Here is a 24,185-nt window from a genome sequence, read left to right as displayed (position 1 = left end):
CATGACATGTAAACCCTAGATAAACTAGAAAGACTTGCAAATCACCATAAAATTCAGACATCAAGCTCAAATTAGCCATCTGTAAAATCTCCAGTTTACAGCAGTGATCACTTTTGTTTTTATCTGACTCACAACAGCAGCTTTTGTGAAGAGGTTCAAACTCTCCTTGGATTGGTGGCCAATAAAAATCTGTAGCGAGAGGCCGATGCGCAACAAGGAACAATAAAACTCAGCTGATCTATAATAACCGGGGCATGGTGTTGTGTTCAGTACCAAACAACACCACCACCATACGAATACACTACAAATAAATGGCGCTGCCATTGTTGTGGTTTTCAATGCTTGCAGTTCCCATTAGAGATGGGGATTTCTGCATTCACCAGCTACATTTTGTGGGGGAGCTGTGCTAATGGAACCAGGGCTGACAAATGTGTACAGCCGTGCCAAGCCGCACCATTAGTAGGTCTATGCTGAAGACTCTTTGAGAAGTAAGGGACTAAATAGAGGATTGGGCAAAAAGAGAGCGCAGAGGAGAGGACTGTAGAACAACGAGGAGATGTGTGGAGTGTGACGATGAGGAAGAAATAGAAGTATAGAGAATGAACTGAATAGTAGAAACTGGAGATTAAATGAGAGAAGGAAGGGGAATGTGAAGCAGAGATGTTTCAAGGCAGGAGAGGAGAAAAAAATGGGGACAAAATAGGAGGGGAGAAGGAAGGAGAGAAGAGGAGAAGATGAAAGGAGGATAGGGTCCCACTTTGGTCTACAGCATCTTGCAGGCATGTTCTCTCCGGTGTTCTCTGTGTGCCTTTAATAAATTGCCTCTTCTGTGAAACGGCCCCTTGGGAACTGTTTGACCCAAGTCCAGCTGAACAGTTTAATCAGCTAATTACTATGGGATCAGGGAGGCTGGCTTAAAGAATAGACACAATTACAGCACACATACGTGCAGCCACGTTTGACTTTTTCATTCATTCTCCCCCCACGCTTTTGGGAATTGTGCCACGGAGTGGGTTTTCCAAGCGGAGGGTGACGTATTGGATCTGTGGTTGTTTGGGGAAAAGTTGTAGAAAACGTGGTTAACCCTTGAAGTGGATTCCTTCATCAGCTAGTCCAAGAAGAGCTGTAATTAAAAAGATGAAGGGTGAGATTTATCGACTGGGTTCCTTTCGTTTCTCCAAACCGCACGCTTCATTTGCGTGTGGGAAAAACATTGGATCTGTAGGATTCATTGGTCATGAGTAACAAAATGAAAAGGATTTTGTTAGATCCTCCCGCAATTATATCATTAGCACCCTGAGAAAGAGGCACTGTGCTGTACTGTGCTCAGAATAGTTCCACACTGCCAACTGTAATGTCATATTGTTTATAATATCGTTTCTTCCACAGTTAATGTTTCATATCATTACCCTTAACCAAACTGCACAATGGGGCATTTCACAAAGCAGCTCATTTAAGCCCAGTGTGGTAAAGAGGGTTTGCTTCTCCTTAAGGTATTGAGCTAACAGAACTCCTGCTTTGCAAAATACCCACCTGGTGGTTATTTGAAATGTAATCTGACAAAATAGTAATTTTGACTATTGCTTTAAACACAAAAATGGAGTTATGAAATGGCTTAAAGTTGGAATGAGGACCACACTTGAAGCTCTTTGCCTCCTTTTATAACTTCACCTTTGTGTATGATATTAACACCACCATTAAGAACCTTGAAACATTTTTCTATTTGACCTCCCCAAACGATTTGTATTAGTCCAGACAGCTCGATTTGCATTGCTGTGACAGAATTGACTCCTGTGTTCCCTTTGTTCAGATATCACTTTTGAAGACAGCTTCACCTGTCGCACCTGTCATTCCCATTCTTAAGGGCAAGGCTGCCCTGTTCCTCCAGGTTAGAATTTTCTCTCATCAGAGCTCCCCACCTTTTCGGTACCTGAGTTTCAGGGGGTTGGAGCTTCAGCAGCGCAAACAGGCCAATTGTAGTCACAATGACATGTGGATATGAAGTATATTTACGGTTTCGACTGATGTAAATGTTGTTTTCTTCATTTAAAGAAGCATTTTCTTTTGTACCGTTTCATGTACATGAATAAAATTTTGACTGGATTTGTCTGACACACCTATCCAAAGTAATATATCATTAAATAGTCATGTTACAGGTGTGGTTGAGCATTAAGAGTCTTGCCCAATGACTCTTATAGAAATAGAGAGCTGTGTTTATACAGATTCAGAACAAAATCTAATCTTATGCATAAAAAATGGCCTTGATACCCATTGTTTCAACCAATTTCTTGCAGAGTATATACTGGCTTTGAATAAACCTGGTTAAATTGCTTGTTACCACAGGAAGTATGATTTTGGGGGTTCTTTTTACAGCGTAGATACTGCAGGGCATTTTTAGACCCTTACGTTTTAATGAAGTGGTCTGGCGGTCAGGAGGTGGTGTAACACGGCTCACAGATATTCCACGGTTCCCAGCACACAGCCTCGGCTCTGTGCACACGGCACCGTCTCCGAGTTTGATCAGTGAGAGGATGCAACACAGTCAGTGTGGCAGCCTTGTGCAGACAAGGCCAGTACAACTGTTAGCAGAGTTAGCGGCCCTGGCTTGCACAGCTGTCTGTGTGACAGGACTGCTTAGAGTATTTGTGTGTGTGTGTGTGTGTGTGTGTGTGTGTGTGTAAGAGAGAGTGCGTGTGATGTCATCCATTACGACAGGGGCTCACGCACAATGGCTTAACGTGGCAGGAGTGACTTCACTCCCCTCAATTTAGCAAGAAAGAAGGAGAAAGACACTGTGTGTCTGTGTGTGTGTGTGTGTGTGTGTGTGTGTGTGTGTGAGAGAGAGAGAGAGAGAGAGAGTGAGAGAGAGGCTGAGCCGCCTGGCCGGCTAGCGTGGCAGACATCTGTTCACGCTCTCCTGAACAAGCAATTGCTCGCTTCGCTGTGAGAAAATGAAGTTGAGAGAGAGAGAAAGAGAGAGAGAGTTAGAAAGAAAGAGGAAGAAGGGGGAAAATGTCAACCACAAGGTGAAAATGAGATGAATAAAACATAGCATCACGGATGAAAAATATAAATAAATAAAGGAATCTGTGTGACTGGAAAGAATGCCTGAGTGAATCTGATATTGGGATTCATTTGAAGCGATAGAATAAAATGGGAGCCAAAAATAGCCCACGAGGGGAAAAGGGAATGAGAGAATGAGAGAGAGAGAGTGAGAGAGAGAGAAAGAAAGGGAGAGAGAGAGAGAGAGATGCTGTTTACTGGCATTTATGTAAGCATCTGAGTCCAAACCCTGTCTGGGCTCACTCTCTTGTCACATATCCTTTCTTTTCAGACCTGATGAAAGAGAGAGAGAGAGAGATAGACACAGAGAGAAAGATAGACAGAAAGAGAGAGAGAGAGAGAGAGAGAGAGAGAGAGAGAGAGATAGAGATAGACAGTGGAGCTCAGGTGGAGAAGAGATGGGTAGTGGAGAAGAAAGGGAGAGGTGTGTGTGTGTGGGGGGGGGGGGGGGGGGGGGGGCAGAAAAGAGTTTCCATAATAGGAAGTGATTTTTCATTTGCATAAAACATTAGCACTTTTAATGTATTCATTACTTCCGCTGAGTTTCGGTCGTCACTCTTGCAAAGCTGTGACGGCATGCAAAGCAGGGAAGGTGTGCGCAGGGACTGGATACTTTTGTTCCAATATGGATCTTAACAACTTGTCAATTGCTAATCAACTTCAGAGTTACCATGACTACAAATTCTGCCTTACTATACTGTAATACTGTCAACAGTTACAAGAAATGCACCTAGCATCCACTTCATTTGAACCACCTACCTTGAACTACCTTAAGCCTTGTGTCCCTATAGTGGTCCAAGTGTACCTTTTCCACTACATAGTACCTACACCACTCTACTTAACTCTACTCTGCTTTGTTCTGTTCCTTCATGCAAATTTGCTACCTGTTATCTGGAACAGGATACGTTTTTATTACCTGCTAAACTTTATGACCTGTAAACTTTGCAGAGTGTTGATCTAGCCTTTTGTAAGACCTCCAAGCTTAAGAAGCTATAGCATATGTACTGACACCTAATGGCAGCTCATAAAATTATTCAGTGGTCCTTTGAAGAGGGTCAAATGCTCCTTGGCTGACAAAATAATCCAGCGTGACCAGATTAGTGCAAATAATAATTAATCAAATACACAGATCTTTTTTGAGGTTATGTGTGGAGCTGTTTTTCAGTCCCAAAAAACAACAATAATAACACATGGTGTTGGACAATGAATAAGGTTCCAGGTACCAAAAATCAAATGACACTGCATGGGATCGGCTCAACACGGCTCAACTCGCTTTTCCACTAGCACAGCTCCCCCGTGAAATGGAGTTAGTGATGTCACAAAACCATGTCTCTAATGGAAACCGCAGGCTTCAAATAGTTGAGTTGAGCTGTGTAGATACAATGCACTGGAAATGCACTCTACACTAGGTGTACATCAGACCTATGACGATTTAACGTTTTTTTTTTTTTTTTATTCAGCTATGACTGGTTAAACCTCTAATCCACCCAAGAGTGGCTACATAGTCACTAGAAACTAAAAGATGGCTAGTCCTGATTATGCAAGGCAACAGATGACGTCCTCCAGCAAAGAGGGTGGAGCAAGAAAGCAGGCGTTTCTGATAAAATGGCGAATGAGTAACATGAACTTAGAAGAAACCATAGAAACTGCCCATCCCTCCTCCTCTTCCTCTCTCACAAGCTGTGCCATCTTGATGAGACATTTTAATGTCAGCTCTCTACGAGCTCCTCTCAGCCGCATGAGATGTGTTTGTCTTGCCTGTCATACGGACGCTAGTCTCGATCTGACTGCTGTGGCACATTGAGCTGAAGCCATCCAAATCCAGCCCACCCATAAGCCTCCCCTTCACCATTGAGTGCCTGCTGCATTATTCATGCCTCTGTAGGCCATGTGAGAGTTGTATGTATCATTAGACTCTCTCTCCATGAAGATGGCACCTTACAGGTCCCTGCAGACTGCCTACATCAAAGATGCACAGTACGGGGTCCGGGGTCTGGGCGGACTCCCGTGGTGTACACAGCTGTGTTCCATAAGGCTTAGTGGGCGAAACTCCTGGGTGAGGATTCGGGCCACAAGAGGCTGATAAAACGAGAAGCCAGGCTTGCGAGTTCCTCAGGAACACAGCGGACTCCTGCTAAGCTACTGCCTCATTATCCAAATGAGACCTTATCATGGGTATTAGTATATTCATAACCCCACCCCCTCCTCTCTCCTATTTGTTATTAATCACATGCTTTTTCAGAATATTTAAAATCGACAGGATGAATGAACATACTGCATCTAAAACTACAGATCACATTTATTTATCTTTCTAGCTTCCTCTCTTCATTTCTCCTTCTGTTGGACTGAGAGAAGTGCCTCTAGAGAGAAAGAAAGAAGGATTGCAGCATAGAAGGAGCTGATCTGAGCAGCGTGCCGCACTGACAGCTTGTCTGTTTTTATCCCACCGAGAGCAGGACGAGGTCACTGCAGGGAGAGAGTAGCCATGGGTAGGGGAGTGTAGACAACTCAGCCTTCCCTGCAAATGCCTTTTTGCAAGCCAAGCACTGGTCTCTGGTGGACTGAATGGAATAGATGTATTAAGGGCTAGTGGATAGGTAGCATGTGTTGTAATGGGACTAGAATGAACAAACTAAGCCAAGCCTTCTTTGCCTTCCCACTTTCCCATGCACATCCCTACAGTCTGATGACACCAAGTGGATTTGACCACTTGTGCATTGCAGTGACAAACTGCTGTACACAACAGGAAACACAGGGGGCTGTCATCTTGCTGAATCCCACACAAGTATAATGAATGATGCCTGTGATTAAATGACAAGAAAATGTATATGGCATAATGCATCAATGGACTACTAGTCGATTTACTAGTCAATCAATAGGTATGATAAAGTATCCAGAGGAACTGGTGGTCAGTGGAGCTGTTGAAATGTACAGTGAATGCAGATACAAGGTTGTTGATCCTAATCCAGTGATTGTTCAGTATATACAGTCAGCACAGTTCAAACAGCGAAGTGGCCATGATTTCAGCAGGAGTCCACCCTCCAGTCCCCGGGTACCGCGTGTCCCTGCTGCAAGCAGCCGCTTCGGGGAGGGCGTGTAATTGGGTCAGACAGTAACCCAGGGTCAGTGCTGCAGTGATGATTCACTCATTACGCACGGCAGGACGAAAAATAATCATCAGACGAGAGGAAAGCAGCCCAAAACAAGCAGAGAGCTGGGGGTAAACAAGATACCGCTTTCATTCTGTCTGTTCCTACACTTTCCTTCTCTTCTACCGTCTGCTATTCTATTCTCTCACATTTGGTCTTTCCTTATTTTTTTTCTATTTCTTTCTTCCCCTTTGCTTGTTTCCCCCACCTAAAGCATCCTCAATTTGTCTCCATTCCTCTCATCATCTCTCATTACTTTACCACCCATCCTATCTTCACATTTCCTTCTCTTCTACTATCTGCATCCACCATTCTATCACATTGTTTTTTTTCTTTTATTTTCTGTTTTTTTCCTTCCCCTCCCCCCACCTACCTCTCCAACATCGTGTCTCATTTCCTCTCCTCTCCTCTCATTTAATGTCAACTCTTCTCTCATCTTGTCTCACTTGCTCTCATCTTCTCTCATCACCTCTGTCTCTCTTTCTGGATTATTTTATTCATTTCTTTACTACCCTGTCTCCTCTCGTCTCAACTTCTGTCCTCTCCTCACTTCCCATCTCCCCTCGTCATCTAGTCACAAGCTTTCTTTGTATTTCCCAGAGAAGCTTTCTCATCTGCCAGGCCAAGTATCCGCTCTTTCATTATTTGGCTCAAGCTCTGAAGCGTGTCGGCTTAGAGACGCAAAAACTCTTCCTGCATTGTGTTCGGCAAGAGTGGCACGCGAGTGTCATTACCACTTCCAGCAACTCCAGCCATCCATCAGCGGGAGAAATCTTTAGCCATGGCCAGAGAAATACGATTAGGCCAGACTGCTAAAAATTCATCCCAGCCTTACCTTTGAGAGAGAGAGAGAGAGAGAGAGAACTGCACTACCATCACAAGAACAGGCAAAGCTTGGAATATGTCATCCGTGCTTGATGTCATGATTTCCCCATCGTTTGGCACATATCTCCCCCAGAGCAGACCACACGCCGCTTTTCACACTAATTCCCATTCACATTTCAGGTCTAAAGGTTGTAGTGGTGGCAGTGACATTTTACTCCTATTTACTTGAAGCTTAAAGCCATAGGTAGAGGCAAGGGAAACTGTGCGATAGCAGCTTAAAGAGTCGGTAAAATCCTGATAGAAGAAGAAAGGCAAGTTGGTAGAGAGAGAGAGAGAGAAGGAGAGAGAAGCGAGCCTTTTGGTAGAGAAGGACACTCTGCCGCTCGCTAAGTTGCAGTTGCTGATTAGGTTTTATTCTTTGTGGCAGCATTGCACTTCTGTGAGTTTCTGAACCCCCGGCAAATCCCGGAGAACGAGAGACTGTGTGCATCTCTCTCCCTTTCTCTCTCTGGAATCATTGAATGCAGCTTCTCTCTTTGTTCCTGTTCTAGCACTCTTGTGATGTCGTTTTTCACTTCCTGTCATTTTTTCTTCTCGTCTTTTTTCTCCCTCTCTCAAACACAAGAGGTGTTTTAACTCTCTTTGTTTCCGAGCCTTTTTTTTTTTTTCAGAGAGAGGGTTTTGTCTCTCTGTTTCATTCGGTTCTGTCGAGGTATTTTACTCCTCTTCTGAAGGCCTCTCTGTGCCGCAGTGTTCAGAGATTTTACAGAGCGATGCCGTTAGATGATAGGAATGTGTAAGGTTTGGCTTGTGACTACGCAGCCTGTGCGGGCAAGTTCTGCTCCCAGAGGTCTTACCTACGACCCAGCCTCACCCTCAAACCAGTCACCCACAGAGTGTTATTACATATACACACATGCATACACAAGTCACATGGACATGGACTCATACTGACAGAGGCATGTCACATACTCCCAAGTCTTTAATTTGAGGGCCTGTTGCAACATAGGCATTCCAGTGGAGTAACCAGAATTACATTTTAATAGGGCCTGGTTACATCTTGGAAGGATCAGCTAAGAATCAATAATCATGTTGCTGCTTTTGTAAATATTAGTGGCTTAAACTTTCCCCTCATTTGTAGTCATTGCCAGTTCCACCCACTTATTAGGTCTGACCAGTCACTAATTTAAGAGCTACTTTCACCTGAGATATGTGAACATAGCACTTATTTTTCTGCCAATAAATCATCAGAGCTCAACAAAGCATTATATGCATATTTTGCTGCTCTCTCTGGATTATGTTCAGAAGCTCCGGGTCTTTAAGGTGGAAGTGTATGTTTGAGAGGATATAAATGATTGTAGCTTGTTTAACGCACCAGTACGTTTTTATTCACTGTTTGAATTACCACAGAAACTCATTGGAGACTTGTGTTAATTAGTTTTGGACCACTTTCAGTCTGTGTTTACTTCCATGCAGTTATTCTCATACATTTAGAGTCAGTTCCACCTTAAATAATCTGAAACAACAAAGATAAGTCTATTACCCATGTGCAGAGCAAGAAGAAAGCAATTTCCTCATGTTTTATGTTTTTCTCCACTGTCTAAACACCTCCATATGCAGGTTCTCTGCAGCAAGCAGACTGAGTGAGAAAGCCTAGCATATTGGACTGAACCACTTTTTTTTTTTCTTACCCATTTACTGACACTAGGGTTTTCTAAACACATTAGACCTGTTTCCAATATGCAAACAGGCTATGGAGTAGCAATAGTGAGGAAATGTCTTCTGAGGTTTTTTTTATTTTTATTTTTTATTAAAAACATGAGCATTGCCTTTAACTGGTCATCCTACCGGCTCAAGGTGAGCAAGGACAGTTATGGTCTCTTGGAATCCCTACCACATGAAGGGTAAAGTACTACCTGGGGTCTCATGATAGGGCCAAGGGTTTTTTCCAATTTTCTAATGAATCAAACATTGATGCTCCAGTTAGAATTTTCTGATCATTTAAGTCCTGGTTACGGTTTGATATGTGCATAATTACTATTATTATGCGAAAAATTTCATATCGCTGACCAGTTCTGATTTCAACGCTCAAACTGTTTTCACAAATGAACTCTGGAGAAAGTTTGGAGAATCAGGTCCAGACACAGTTGCTTTTTTTCTTGTCAGATGAATGAGGTTCCTCCAGACTTTGTACTATAGAGCCGACAGGATGAGTCCCGGTTAATGTCCAATACAACTGCGTTCACACATACATCTCCTCCAGGCAATGTCAAGTAAATTTTTGAGTTACCTTGCATGTGTGAAAGGGGCCTCAGTTTAGTATGTACTGTCAACCACAGGACAATCGGGACGTTTTGGAGCAGTTGAAAATGTTCCAGAGCTTGCCTCCCAGGTAAAGAGGGTTAAGTCCACACTAAAGCTATGCGCCTATGTCTTTCAAACAGGCACACACTGTCACATGCACCTGAAATCATGTTTGCATTTACTTCATGATGGTTCACTTATTATTAATGGTGGATAAAGCCAGAGATGACACTACCTTGTATTTCCCAAAGAAATAAACAGTGTCATAAAACCCAACAACACACAGAAGAGAAACACAATATTTGGATTTATGACTCCAATGGCACTATCATGACAGCTGACGGATGCAGAGAGGCTTTATTTTGTTGGCTGACATAAAAGGCAGTTTATGTTAATTGCTGTCAGTGGCAGAGTTCAAGGTACAGGATGGAGGGGTTTATTATGGTCAGGACGCATTATGTGGTCATAGGAAATCATTTGGAATCATTACGATGAGCAGAACTGACTGACATTTATCACTACAGCACTCATCATTCTGGCCAAAGCAGCTTTTCAGAAGCTCTAACCCATTGCCTTTATCTTGCCAAAGTCATAAAAATGCTAGGAAAAGAGGGGAAAAAAGCCAGGCTGTGATAGATTGAGATGTGTCCTACGTGCCGTTTGAGGCTATTCCTGTAAGGCAAGATATTAGTCACACGTCCTTATCTCATTGTTAGTACTTGTGAGGAAGATATTAGACCTGACATTATACACTGCCGAAAGACATACGCTGTATTAGATCTGCTCTTGAGAGAGCAGGCTATGCTCTTTTTAAAAAAATAATAATAATAATAAATCATGCATGCACCATAAAGTTGACTTTAAATGTGGGAGAAAAAATATAAAACAAAATGATTAGTAAAAACAGAAAGCATCTTGGCAGGCGTACACACAGGCTGCGAGTCGGCCTGCCACATATTATAAATCTATCATGCCACGGGATTGAATTATAGTGCGTGTTGCCACCTATTAATCTCAATGGGTCCTGCGCGGCTGTCGCAACTCAAGGTAACCTCCCTATCTGCATATTCCCAGAGGCTTGTTAATAGGCGGTATCTTTTGTTTTTGCGGAACGGCACCGGGGGCAGCTGGCAAGGAGCTTTGAGCCGTGCTTTATCTGCCTGCTGGCAGGTGTTGCCGTTAGCGACAAGGCGTTGAACACTCCCCCCTAGCCCACCATACACCCCCTCCAACTCCTACCTACCTACCCTTGCCTGGCTTTGCTTCTTTCAGCTACGGTAAGGGCTAAGCTCTCCCCCACCACCACCATCTCCAATCCACTGCCTTCATTAGAAACCCGATCCAATGTTTTATTAGCGGCGTCTTGCTAAAATGATTAACTCATGACATAACCACCACAGTTGTGAGCAGGCCCACGCATTTCTTAGGAAAGCAGGAGTGCCCATTTTCCGAGCAAATGTTCCGAGACTCCACAGGGGGAAAGAATGCAGCAGTGTTCCTGTTCCCAGTACTAACACCCAAGGCTGAATATGATTCTCACCCAATATATATATACAGAATATGACATTGCTGCCGTACAACACTCATGGGTTAGTCAAGTCAAGACAAGCCAAGCAGGGTGGGACACACTTTCAGTTCTCAGCATGCGGAATTAAAATAAAATAAAATAAAATACAGCTCAAAAACAAACGTTTGTGAGATGCTTAGAAAAGAATCACCCTTCTGTCTGTCTCTGATGAGAGGAGTGGCTAGAAGCCCCGCTGTGAGGGTTTTGTTTCTGTGCCCATCTTTCAATCCTCACTTTAATTTCAGCTGTGAGGAGATGTTCCATCTCACGTCCGACAGCATGTTCATACAAGTTCCGAAGCTCTCGTTCTTAGGCCCACGACTTCAAAATAACTGCCTTGCTTGACGTAGACACTTGTCGCTGATTGATTCAGACGCTGTGAATTTCAAGGACCTCCTTTGTATGCTCAGGGTTGTGAAATAGTGGGTGGCAGTGTCTATCAAAGCATTATTAAAGCTGATTTATACGTTTTGGGACAAGCACAGAGATGTATTTGGGGAGAGGGAGGTTTATCACAATTCATATTCAAAAACATGGGCTGTTATGTGTGATTTTTTTTCCTCAATCTATTGGTGTCGTACAGTGTACTCAGACTTTGCCGACGTTCCGTATGGGCCCATTTATATCTGAGTATATTTGTATGTTGTTATGTAATTAAATCATATAATTCAGCAGATATTTCCTATTATTAAGTGTGACTGATCTCTTTCTCCAGCTGTAGTCCAATGCAGTGTTACTAGAATAGCTTGGTGTCCATTTCTAAGCTGAAAATGTAACCTTATTCTGCGATATGGCAGGCACTCCTACCGCTATCAGTAAATTCACTACTGGCTTTTCTGCTACTGTAGAAATTAGCATTTTCACTGTAATGCCTTTGCTATGCAGACACGTTGCCAAGTAGACTTGTTTTTCTAAGCAACTCTCACAGAACAAGTACTGTAGCTTCTTTTCGACTTTGAGACCAGAAGAGGTAACCCCCCCTGCCAGTTAAACAGAGCTCCCTTCACAGATTTAACCTGTCATTTTAGAGCACAAGGCACTGTGGGAGTGTAAGAGGGGAAGCAGCTAGATCGGCCACAGGTAAAACATTGCTCCATACTGCAGACTTTTAAAAAACAAAAAGAAAAAAAAAAGGGGGTCTGGTGTGGCTCAGGCTGTTTTTCTCTGTGAATTTCTGACTGAGCCATATCTGAGAAAAGGAATCTGGATGCATCTGGACAGCTGTGAAGCCCCCCGAATATTGAAAAGCATGAAAATGGCTGAGGATGTTAAGCTATTCCTGGTCCATATTTGCGTAATACTGACATATCTGTGCTCTTACAGTTACATTAATTAAGGTAGACCGAAAGTGCTACAAATCTAAGTAGCTCAAGCTGCTAATTAGTTTCTGTAGTAGAGCTTCTGATTGAACACAAACAGTGAGGAGTATGTTTTGCTGTGAGAACAGTAGATCCCCAGAATCAGCTACATTCCCTATACCTACTAAAAAGGTAACTCACTCTTGCAGTTTAGGGATAACATGCATATTTGGGACTGCTACAGCTATGAGATTAATAGAGCGTGAAAGAACAAAGTATTGGTCAGATTTAATATTCAGTACCAGACTTGTTAACAAATGTCTGGCTTGCTGTTAGTTCAGATCCTTTATCTTTACTGCATTCAATACTTTACTTCTGTCCAAACTCTCAGAACTACAATTCAAAACAGATTGGCATTTCTTCTATGTTTTCTATGCAAGCTGACTTGTGGAAACGCTGCCCTCTATTGTACATAGTAATGTTATGTTGAAGTGTGAAGTCCACGTTTGTGTATTGGAGGATATATAAGGAGACTTGTGACCTTTAGATGCTGTATTTTACGGATTGTCTCCTCTCATCTCTGGCCTCTTAGCTAACTGATCCGGATCAGAAGCTTTTCTTAAATCTGCTTACATGTTTAAGTTTATAGAGACACTTCATCTCTTTTAATGCACATTGAGGCGGCCACGTCTTCTTTTTGAAAGGAGCTTTCAAGTTCTTTTCATAGCTTTTGGTTTACACATTTGAGGTGTGGTCTGGGTCTCTTATTCACTGCCAGTAGCCACAAGTACAGCACGGACACACACATATACTCACAAAGAGAGTGAGAGTGTGAGAAGGGGAAAAAGCAATTAGAATGATAGAGAGGAATGTAGAGAAAGTGCACAGATGCTGATGGAGGGGGTGCAATGAAGGGAGGAAGACAGGATTAAACGAGGAAGGCTACTTTCCTTTAAATGTCTCAGTCATCCTCTCTCTCTCTAAAGGTGACCCTGCCTGCTCTCTCAGTCATGTAGGTAATGAAGCCCCTCAGTCTCTTCTAATCCCATTAGGGTCCAGATTAAAACCTGAGAGCTGATATCTGAGAGACTGGCCAGCAGCGCTGCCCTGAGAAAACCTTTCCACAAACACACACACACACACACCTCATAGTGGGAAGAGGCAAGCAAGAAACCCATGATAAACAAAGCCCATGCTCCTGTGATTGAGTTGGCCTGACCACTGAGAGATGGACTCTTTCAGTAATTAAGCTTAAGGAATTAGGCAGGACTTCCAAAGGCTAACTGTTCCCCTGGCCCTTAGCGCTGGTTAGCACTAGCCACCCTTTCTTGCCAAACATTTATCATTTCACTAATGAGAAAGCTACTGTAATTGGGTATAATGGCTTAATAGAGTTAAGAGTAAAAACGCAATCATACCAAAGCCCATTATTAGCCCTGCGTCATGGTTATCTTTTTCTGTAGTCTCTATCTTGCGTCCTTGTCATAACCGCTAATTAAAAACGGCACTCTCATTTGTAACAAGATTCTTGGTTTGTGGGCATGAACATCCACGGTGTCCAAAAGTTTAAAGAGACCTATTCTAATGAAGAAAAAAGAGAAAAAAAGCTTTTTAGACTCAGAACTGAAACATGAATTCATAAATAAGCACGAGAAACGGAATGGTGTACTGTAGAGCAGCCGAGACTGGGTGATATGGCATCAGTACCTGATCTTACTTATGTTTATGAATCTGAATCAGATCCTCACAGCAATCTGTCATGATTTAAAGTTTAGCCTTAATAGAGCAGAAAGAAGGGGACTCCATGTTAGTATCCTTGAAACAGGTGTCAGAAAGGAAATTTGTGCCTACGAATTTACCAATATTATTGAGCCACTTTGGGGTGTTTTGGAGGAGCGAGTCAGGAAACGTTTTCCTCCACCAGCATCACGTAGTGACCTGGCCACTATCCTGCAAGAAGAATGGCTTAAACTCCCTCTGACCACTGTGCAGGACTTTTATATGTCATTCCCAAGACGAATTGACGCTGTATTGGCCACAAAAGGCGGCCCTACACCGTACTAATAAATGATTGTGGTCTAAAACCAGGTGTTTCAGTTTATATTTATATATATATACACCGTGATGCTTCACAAGCAAGAGATATCTTAGCGGATCAGCGCGCTAGTAGTGTTCTGGTGACTTTCTCATGGAGAGATCCAGAACAGGGACCTCATTAAGCCGCCTGTTACGGCCGGAATATGTCAAGAGCCGTTCACCCTGACAGCCTCATTACACACCGTATTCAATAATGCCTCCGTCACATGAGGCACCCTTGCAGCTCAGTACAGATATGTGGGCTGACCTATTCACAGCCGTGTTCCATTAACATATGCAAATGGCTCTGGCTCCAATCAGGAGAAGTGACAAAGTGGCCCCAGGAATGCCATTTCACCAATGTACTGGCTAATATAGTGGTGCGCTGGAATTTTGGTGCTGGTGGACAACGTGTAGCATTTTTCTGCCCTCAAGGCACAAACCGCCTGTGCTCTGCTGAATCCTTAATGACGGCATCCCCACTGTTTTGTAGACTTCCCTCATTCTTTCCACAGGGGAGTCTCACTAAAGGCAAATGTGATTTTCTGCTGGGCTGGTTTATAGGCCTTCTTTTGTATGTGTGCAACTTGTTTTGGGGAGTTTTTTGGAGAAAAACAAATGTCCTGTTGGAAAACCAGAGAAATATCAGGCACACAAAATGCTCCTGTGATTTTGTGTTGAGGCCTTGTACACTACATAGCCAAAAGTCTTTGAAATCAAGAGTTAGTAAGTGCTCCCAGATTGCTCCAGTAAGAAATGCAATTTCTTCTATGGACTTTAGATATGAGCTGTGTCCCAATTTTGCACTACAAACTAATAATAATGTCTATACAGTGTATACTAACATTAAAAGTGTGAGTTTGGCAGGCAGGAACGTAAAATATTAATATAGTACAACGTTTCTTACTAAAAGCATGTGATGAACTGTTGCTATGGCAACCCACATTATACCAAGTCGCAGCTACAAAGTCGGCCACATTTTTCTTTATCTTTTTCTTTTTTCAAAAGCTGAAACTCAAATTAAGTCCTGTTCCAGGTGACTGTCTGTGAGGGGTTTGGTGTGTTCTCCCTGTGTCTGCGTGGGTTTCCTCCGGGTGCTCCAGTTTCCTCCCACTGTCCAAAAACACACATTGGTAGGTGGATTGGCGACTCAAAAGTGTCCATAGGTGTGAGTGTGTGACTTGCACCACTTCCAGGTTGTGTTCCCGCCTTGCGCCCAGTGATTCTGGGTAGGCTCTGGGCCCACCGTGACCCTGAACTGGATAAGCGGTTACAGACAATGAATGAATGAATGAAACTCAAATCTCCCTCCAAACTACATAGTGCACAGTGTAGGTCAGGAAAAAGTTGCATGGTTTATCATTATAATAAAATATTTATATACTGTATCAAATTTATACCCCTCTGTGTAACATTCAGTGTACTGTGTAGTGTTAGTTTTATAATTTGTGAAGTGCACTTTTAGGGGCATAGCCAACATTTTCAGACATGTACTGTGGTACAAGAGAATCCATTACTACTATATTCAAAAATCAACAGATTCTATATGCACTGTGCAACTGGTTCTATGTATGCAATATACTACATACTTAAACACAAGTTAGAATTAGTATTAAGTGTGCATTGTGCAATTGGGACACAGATGTGTAAACATTGCTTTGAGAATCTGATTAGAGCATTGGAAAAATGGTGTTGGATGAGTCCCAGATAGCAGATAGATTTGGGTATTATCTGTGCCACTTTTGGCACTTATGTCTCAGTTACAAGTCAGGTAAATGTTTTGTGGGCCAGATATGGGCTAACTGCCGATTTGGCCTAGAAGTAGTCTACAACACACCTAACATCTGGCACCTATAAGGTGGCCTTGTGGCTGAACTGAGGTCAGCTGAGTCAATTCTCTCACTATGTCATTGAAGACCAATTATGGGCCATAGTAGAGCTGCAGATATGCCATATTTGGGACAAATTTAGGCCAAGTCATCATTGCTATCTGGGCTAGTTCTGGATCATACACGGCAGTCCAATTTCCCAGATAGAAATGAATGTCTGGCCCTGTCACAGAATGACAGATTTGACTCAACTCAGCCAAAGATCCACCTTATATGGGCCTGATGTCTGGTGTGTTACGGATCAAAATGAATAAGTGCTGTAACCCAAATCAAGCCCAGCTCAGGCCATTTGGCCCACACCTGGCCACACAATTCTTGTCTGTGACATAAGCGATTCGTAAGTGCCAGAAGTGGCACAGATTAGGTCCTTTTTTTTTTTTTTTGCTATCTGTGTTGTTCTTAAGACAATTCCAGGGAAAACAGATCCACTGCAAAGTAGCTTAGTGTTGTGGGAAGTTACACCCCTGAAGCTGATGTATGGCATTGGATGTTGTGTTTTTCAAATGATCTAATTCTATTGGCCAATGGTTTTTCTGTGGATACTGTAAACTATGTGCATACTTGAATGTTTGGGCACACTTTTAGTGGCTGAATTCACTGAATTATGTGAAAGAAAGGAAGCAGTTATATGTATTCACATGGCATGTTCTGCTTTTGTGTATTTGTGTGTGTGTGTGTGTATGTCTATATATCTTAAATTTGCACTAGAAAGCAGCCTTTAGAAATGTTAATTTAAAAATTCACACTAGAAAGAGAGTATATGTTTGCCATGCCTTAGGAATAGAATGAAAGTGATGTTATTTATAGGCGGTGCTTCACTTGTCGTCTTGTTATAAAATTGTGGCCTCATTTGATGATCCGTTTTTCTACATTGGCAGCACAATGCAGATCACTGGTTCATGACAGAACATTCGTGTGTTTACGAGTTGTCAGAAACGCCGGGTTCTATTTTCAAACGCAGGTGTGAATCTGGGAGCGATTTCTGTTTAACTCGCACGGCTGAGCTTTGCGATCAGTTTTGCAAGGTTAAATTTAACTTTGATACCAGAATGCATAGATGAATAATCGAGAGGAGAATGATAAATGCGAGGAGCGGCGCGGGTGCTGAGCGCTGTGTGAGGCACGGCTGCTGTGCTGCTGCGTTAATGGATGTCACAGTGTAAAACCTGCTGCTTTGCTTTGGTCAGTGGGACGGTTCTTTAGAAGCTGCGTATCAGCAGATGGTGCTAGGTTTGATCCTATAGGTTGAGAGTGTTGGGTTTAAAAGTTGAAATGTTGTTTGTTCTGCTTATATTTTGATGTCTTTTCTGTCTCTTGAATGAATGTGCATGAGTTTATTTTGCTATATAAAGAGAATCTCTTTGAGCTCTTTGTTGCATGCATAAATTTTGTGCTAATGTGGGTGGGGCTTGGATGATTTCAGAAAGAGCTTGTGTTACTTCTGTTGACTCTGGGTTGCATGAGTGACTTTTAAGACTTTGTGGGGAACTTAGAGGACACATCCTATATGAAAAATATGCACTAGTTTGCATGGGTGTGTTATATGTGGGTGGGGTCTGTATTTTTGTTAATACTATTATTAATATTATAAATTCTCATGCCTTTGGGTTGCATGAGTTGCATTGGATTTGTGGGTGGGGCTTTGTCCAATTATGGATAGTAGGGGCAAGAATATATTTTCTGACTCCTATATAAACATTGTTTCCTGGGTCTAATTTGCATGGCTAATTTAGGATAATGTGTGTGGGTGGGGATTATGTGGTGGGGGCGGGGGCACCTTTTTTCCTTTGCTTCTCCTTCCCCATGTCCTTTTTTCCCTCATCAAAAAAAGAGCACCTGCACTTATGCACCTCCTTTCCCTACCAGAGCACTGACACACTCTCCCCTTCCATATTGTCTTTTCCTACCCAGAATTCCCTATCCACCCATCTCCAGACGGCACCTTGATCCCGCCGGAGCCACACAGCTCGGGTGCCGCCATAGGAGGCGCAGTTGGGGGCGTGGCCCTACTGGTGGGTGGAGCCGCCCTGCTCTTCTTCTTCCTGCGGCGCCGCCAGCGCACCTTCAAGGGCGACTACAGCACCAAGAAGCACGTTTTCGGCAATGGCTACAGCAAGGCCGGCGGCCTGCCCGCTCACCCGCCTGCGCCCAAGAGCCTGCAGTACCCCGACGACTCGGACGACGAGAAGAAGCCGGCCCAGATCGGGGGAGGTCCTGGCAGCTTCGAGGCCAGAGAGCGAGATTTCGACGGGAACTCTGAGGACCTGAAGCGGCCCTACTTCACGGTGGACGAGGGTGAGAGCCGCGACTACGATGAACGGACTCTCGCTTTCCAGTATGAGCCCGAGGCTGAGATCGCAGACGACATGGTGTCCCAGACCGACGGCTCCGTCATTTCAAAGAAAGAGTGGTACGTGTAGCACGTCATGTGCCACCACAGCGGCGACGACAACAAATCAAACACGAGAAAAGAAATCAACAAATCTTGCGCTCCTTCCTGCATCTGACCACACCCCCCATCACAGATCACAGCACATTTCCTTCACTGCTAGAAAGACCCTTCCCTACCTCCCTCACACTTCCCTCCATCCATTCGTTTGTCCGTCCACTCCACCTCCCCCACTCCCACCACCCGCCCCCATCAGAACACATCAAAAAGAACATTAGAGAGAAATAAAACACAAAACAGGCTTTGTAAAAAAACACATCAACGTCACAATGAAGCCCAACATGCTACTAGGTTAACCTGCGCTACGTCAGCGAAAAAGAGGCGCCATCATTGACTGACGCCAATTGCCATTGACTCTTAAAAGCCACAAAGGCTGGTTGCTTGAAAATTTTATGGTGTATTATTATTATTATTCCTTTTTTGGTCTCATTTTGTTTTGAAGTTATTATAAATGTATTAAATGTATAAAAGAGACTTTGTAATTGTTTTAGGATGGGGGTATGTCTCATCTTGTGAAAGTCCTACACTGGATGTATGATACTTTGTTTTTGTTGTCTGTTTTTTTTTATCTCATTACCATATGTTTACTTTCACAACTGCTTTTTTTTCTTTTTGTAATATCTCGCATATGTTTTATAAATGGGGTGTCGGTTATCTGAAACTGTGGAGGTTATAAGAAATATATATAAATATATATTAGACCTCCTCTTATATAAGTGGATAGTTATGAGAAATGTGGTCAGTTGTTTCAGAGTGAAATTAGAGAGCTGTTTCGTTCTAGAGGTTTGATCTCATAGTCCAGCCCACATCTTTCTCCCTCCTCAGCCTACAGGGCGTGGAGCCAGAGTCTGGGGGCCTGCCGGAGTGGACAGGGCCTTAAAGATAGATGCTGTATATGTGGCCTGATGTGGAATGAACCTGGGCTAAAACAGAGGGAGGTTAGGGAAGAAGGTAAAATGAAAAAAAAAAAAAAATAATAATAATAATAAAAAAAAAAAAGAAACAGAAGCACACAAGTCCCTGACTAATCTGCGAAGCATGTCTGTGACAGTATTGATTCCAGTCAGTTCCCCCAAGCTTAGGTTTGCTTGGATCAGAGCTGAAAGCTGAGGGACGGAGCTCCAGATTTAGCCATATGCACACTGTACTCAGGCAGAAAAGGCATAGACCGATGTACAGGGCCGGCCTCCTGGCTATGAAGCTCGTCCTGGCACTAATACTGATGGAGAAAGGCCAGTTCATTCTTCAACACATCACTCGTCCTTGCTGACAGGATGACCAGTGTTTTAAAAAGCCCAGCACATACAAACCTGTGTAAATTAGAAGTGTCTCTCGATTGAAACTCGATTGAGTCATTTGGATGATGTGGAAAAACGGTCTGTGAGGTAACTGATGCTCTAGAGAAGGGGAAATGTTTGACGTTGTAAATATTAACTGTATGGCTCAATATGGTAATATTTTGTCACTTGCATATACATCCTGGACCACATGGAGACCTGTTCAGATGCTTCGGACGGACATATCCAAGTGGCATACTGAAACAAAACACTGCTTATCTGCAAATCAAACTGTTCAAGAATGTCCATCCTTCTTGTCTGCCATTACTTTGGTTTTGTTATTGCAAAAATCATCAGAAAGAGGCAAAGATCAACTCATCTTGTTCCACAACACACTGCCACCACCACAGATGGGTAGAAAACCACCAGGCCTTGTGCCACAAGATTATCCTAACCACACTCTCCCTCTCTGCTGCCAGTTACTGTGGTTCGCAGTGCTATTTTGTGCCTGTCCAATTGTTGCTGGCGCTACAGAATAAAAGCTGGAGAGTCATCAAGCTCATTAATGGACCTCACACTTCATACCTGGGTTGACGGAGAAGATACAGATGTGTAAGCCTTATTTCTGTGTATGTGTTTTGTTTTTTTTTTGTTTTTTTTTTTAGGTTTTGGACTCCTTTTTTTTTTTGCATTTAGCCAGAGCTGTGGTCCTTTCTGTAATTCTCTTATGTTGGCTCTTCACATTGGAAGGTTTGCCAGCATGATGGGACGTTGGGATTTTGCTGTTGCTGAATTGGCAGGCAGCGAGCCCACTCGCTAACGCAATTTTATTTCCACAGACAATAATGTTTCAAACAACATATTCATTCCTCTCCAAAACCCCCTCAAAGAACGCTTTTGAAATGATCACTGCCTGTCAGTGAAATGCTTAACTCCACTCGCCTTCTGAAATATGAAATCTCATAGACAATCCATGGGTTCTTGTAAGATAATGGAGCCCCAAATGATTGCCACTTAAGGTTTCGCTGACAGGAAAAGAGCAAATTTGTGCAAACATTAGTAAAAAATATAAATAAGTAATAATGCTTGTTTGGGCAAAACTTAAGAAAAATACAATGAATCAACCACACAGTTATAACAACAACTGTTCTTTTGTTTGTTTGTTAGTTCAATATATTGTTTTAGCTTAATGGTGCAACTAAAATATGGCAGTGCCTATGACGTATGTGAGATGTAAGGTATTTTTTTTAAGTCTATACAATGTACAGAATGCTCTGAAAATGTTTGTCGTCTCAAACCTGTGTATAATGTAGGTTAATTTTTACAAATGCTATAATGCTATATAGGTGAAACTGCTTAAAACTCCACTTTAGTTCATATAGAACCTTGGCATTATGTGGAGGTTCTCTGTAGGGAAGCACATGTGGTTATCGAACAGTGTCCCTATGAAGAATGCTTTGTTTTTAAAAGTGTATTTAGTCAAGATCAGTTCAAGTTGCAGGATCAACACATACAAGGTACTCTGCCAAACTCAGAGACCACGCCCTTTTATGTAAGCAATTTCTACATCTCAATGTGGAGCTGTCAGGTTTGACTGAATGTGTCTGGTGTTTCTTGAGAAGCAGGGAATGCAAACAACTAATGATTCTAATGATGATTTTACACAGCATCAACACTACTTGACTACACTTGGCTCTACTCTGCTTTTTGCTTTTACCCAATTTGGTACCTGGTACATATTTATAGTCCCTGCTCATTCATTGTTCCAATGGATCTAAGTGGGGACTAAATGTGATGTGTAAACCTTGAAGAACATTGATTGGCTAGAGAGGACCGTCAATCCTGACACAATGCAGAAATCCAACTACAATCTCCAAGCTACAGTAGACACTTTTTTTTTTTTAATCAGACTCACAATGGCAGTTTCTGAAATTGGTCTTTTGAAGAGGTTCAAATATTCCCTGGATTGGTGGCTGAGATAAGACTCCAGCAAGAGCTGGACAATGCAACAAGGAACTAAGAAATGCTACTGATCTCTCTGAACTGATGCACAGAGGACCCAAAAGTGAATACACAACAATTAAACAGGGTGTAAATGTAACACCACTGTTGTTGTGATTTCCAAAGCCCATAGCTTCTATTGGGTTCTGTGATGTTCTGGAGGGAGAGCCAAGGTACTGGAAAATCTACCAGGTAACATGGGCCAAAAAAGCAAGTAGAGCTGAGTTGAGTATAGTAGTCATCATGCACTGGAAAAGTGCCATAAGCCTGAACTTAGGAGTTGTGGAGCAATTGCCTTGGAGATATTTTTCAACAGCTCAAGTGAAACCTCCCAGAAAGAACGCAAGTGTTAATGAAACCGAAACTGGTTGATGATATATTCAGTTGTGACAGATTTATTCCTGTAAAATTCAAATAAAAATTTGTGTGGGAATAGATTAAAAATGGGTGGTGTCCAGGTTTTGTGGAGTACTGTATACCTATATGTTTACATTCAGGCTGGCGATGAGGGGAATCCTATTAGTTTTTGCCTTGTAGTTTGAGATTTCAACCTAAATAATTTCAAAAGCCTCTTTCTTGCAACAGAAGAGGAAAATGAAAACCACGCCACTGACCTCTTCAGTCGACCTTCAGCACTTTGTTTTCTGCACTAGAATGGGCAAGGCTGAGGGATAATCCTGGTGGGAGAATAGAGGGACGTGCTTTTCTTTGTGCTAAATCATGGCGCTTTTGTTCCAAAGCAGTTAATTAACAATTAAGATGTTTCTCCCTTTCCGTCATTCACATGGCGCTGACCCGGGTACCTACAGGGGTTCATATTAATTATGTTCATTTCACTGTCTTTCTCTTTTTTTTTTACCCCAGTTAAGCACAAGTTCCTGAAGCAGCGAGTGGTTTATAATGGGTTTTAAATGTCAGAAGAGGGACACAAAACGAGTTTAATCAAGCCGCATTCACGTCCCACGTCGAGTGTTCTTTGGCCGTTATTGCCAAAGATGGTGAACAGCCATTTCTGTGGCAACTGTCTTTTTTATTCATTTTCATCTGTGTATTTGTTTGAAATGGGGATAAACTAGGAATGTGGTCATTGATTCCCATTCTGTAACCAATCTCGCCTCTCCATTCCAACATCTAACTGCCCACTTCAAAAGCTTGACATTCCATTGTAAATACTGTACGTAACCATGAAGACCCTAAGCTGGGTTTCCGTTTGGCGAACTGAAGTAGGGAACACCATTCCTGCACACCTTTCAAGTTTGAAGCGAATCTCAAGAAAAAGTCCAAACAGAGGCTTGATATCGGCTGGATGCTGTACAGCTTGTTGCCATAATTCTACTTTCTTCTTGACTTCAATGAGTTGGGATATGCCAGTGGGTCCCATGTAGGGTTCAGGCATCAATGCATATCCAACACTTTGTACATAACTGCAACATTAACACAAAAAGAATGATCTAGTCTACATGCAGCCGTGTGAATGTATGTTTGCCGAGGTTGATTATGAAAAAAAAATAATAAAAAAATATTGTTCACATGTGTTGACCCAGTGAAGTAAAATGTATTTGCTTTAAAAAGAAAAACAACATTAAAAGATTTCAATGATGAATGACCGTTTGTCTCAGTTCTCTTACTTCTTAGTTCTGGATTGTGAGTGCCGTTCTAACTCTTGCTCCATCCCTCCTGAAAACGCTGTCTTAATGCTCCTCAACCCATTGCTGTGTTTTTTTTGTTTGTTTGTTTGTTTGTTTGTTTGTTTTTTTAAATATATATAGCCTTCTAGGCATGGAGCATTATGACCTTAAGCTCATGTGCCATCAATCCAGAGCTCCCTAATCATATTTTAGTTGATGCTTTTGTAATAAGTGTCATGAAGGAGTGTCAACAGACTTTTGGATAAGAAGTGTATATAGAAGCCTTGTTATAGCAATGTTATTACTGACATGGTGGATCCTAATAAAAGAAGTGAACAACAGAATCATAAGTTCCTACCTCTTCATTTCTGTTTATAACCCATTTTGTTTTCATATTGTTCCCATACCTAAAGCTAGGACATGTCCATCTGTTTTCAGCTGGGGTTTGTTAACAACAGAGGTGGTCTCTGGAAACAAAAGGCCAATTACTTAATCTGCATGAGAAAGACTGACTGGAAAAGAAAGGCTGGGGAAAGGCTGTGTTTTGGCAACATGGTGCGATTTAAATAATGTCTGTATACTGTTTGGAGGGGCTTTCCTAACTCCCTCAGCACCTTTAAGCTTTCAGTGTCAAGGCGCTAATGACTGCTTTTACTGTC

General features: G+C 42.4%; 1 protein-coding gene across 1 annotated transcript in view; it reads left to right on the top strand.

Moving 5' to 3' along the window:
- The window catches only part of nectin1b (nectin cell adhesion molecule 1b), a 128,058-nt gene extending 104,188 nt beyond the window's left edge, over positions 1 to 23,870 (top strand). Inside the window, exon 6 of the mRNA XM_066684977.1 lies at positions 18,083 to 23,870. Within this exon, the coding sequence (XP_066541074.1) occupies positions 18,083 to 18,591 (509 nt within the window). The 3' untranslated portion in view covers positions 18,592 to 23,870. The remainder of the gene's footprint in view (positions 1 to 18,082) is intronic.
- Positions 23,871 to 24,185: the final 315 nt, after the last annotated feature.

The sequence above is a fragment of the Hoplias malabaricus genome, chromosome 11 (assembly GCF_029633855.1).
Source record: "Hoplias malabaricus isolate fHopMal1 chromosome 11, fHopMal1.hap1, whole genome shotgun sequence".
NCBI classification, from domain to species: Eukaryota; Metazoa; Chordata; class Actinopteri; order Characiformes; family Erythrinidae; genus Hoplias; species Hoplias malabaricus.
Note: the sequence above shows the minus strand (reverse complement) of the source record. Positions and strands in the feature narration are given on the sequence as shown.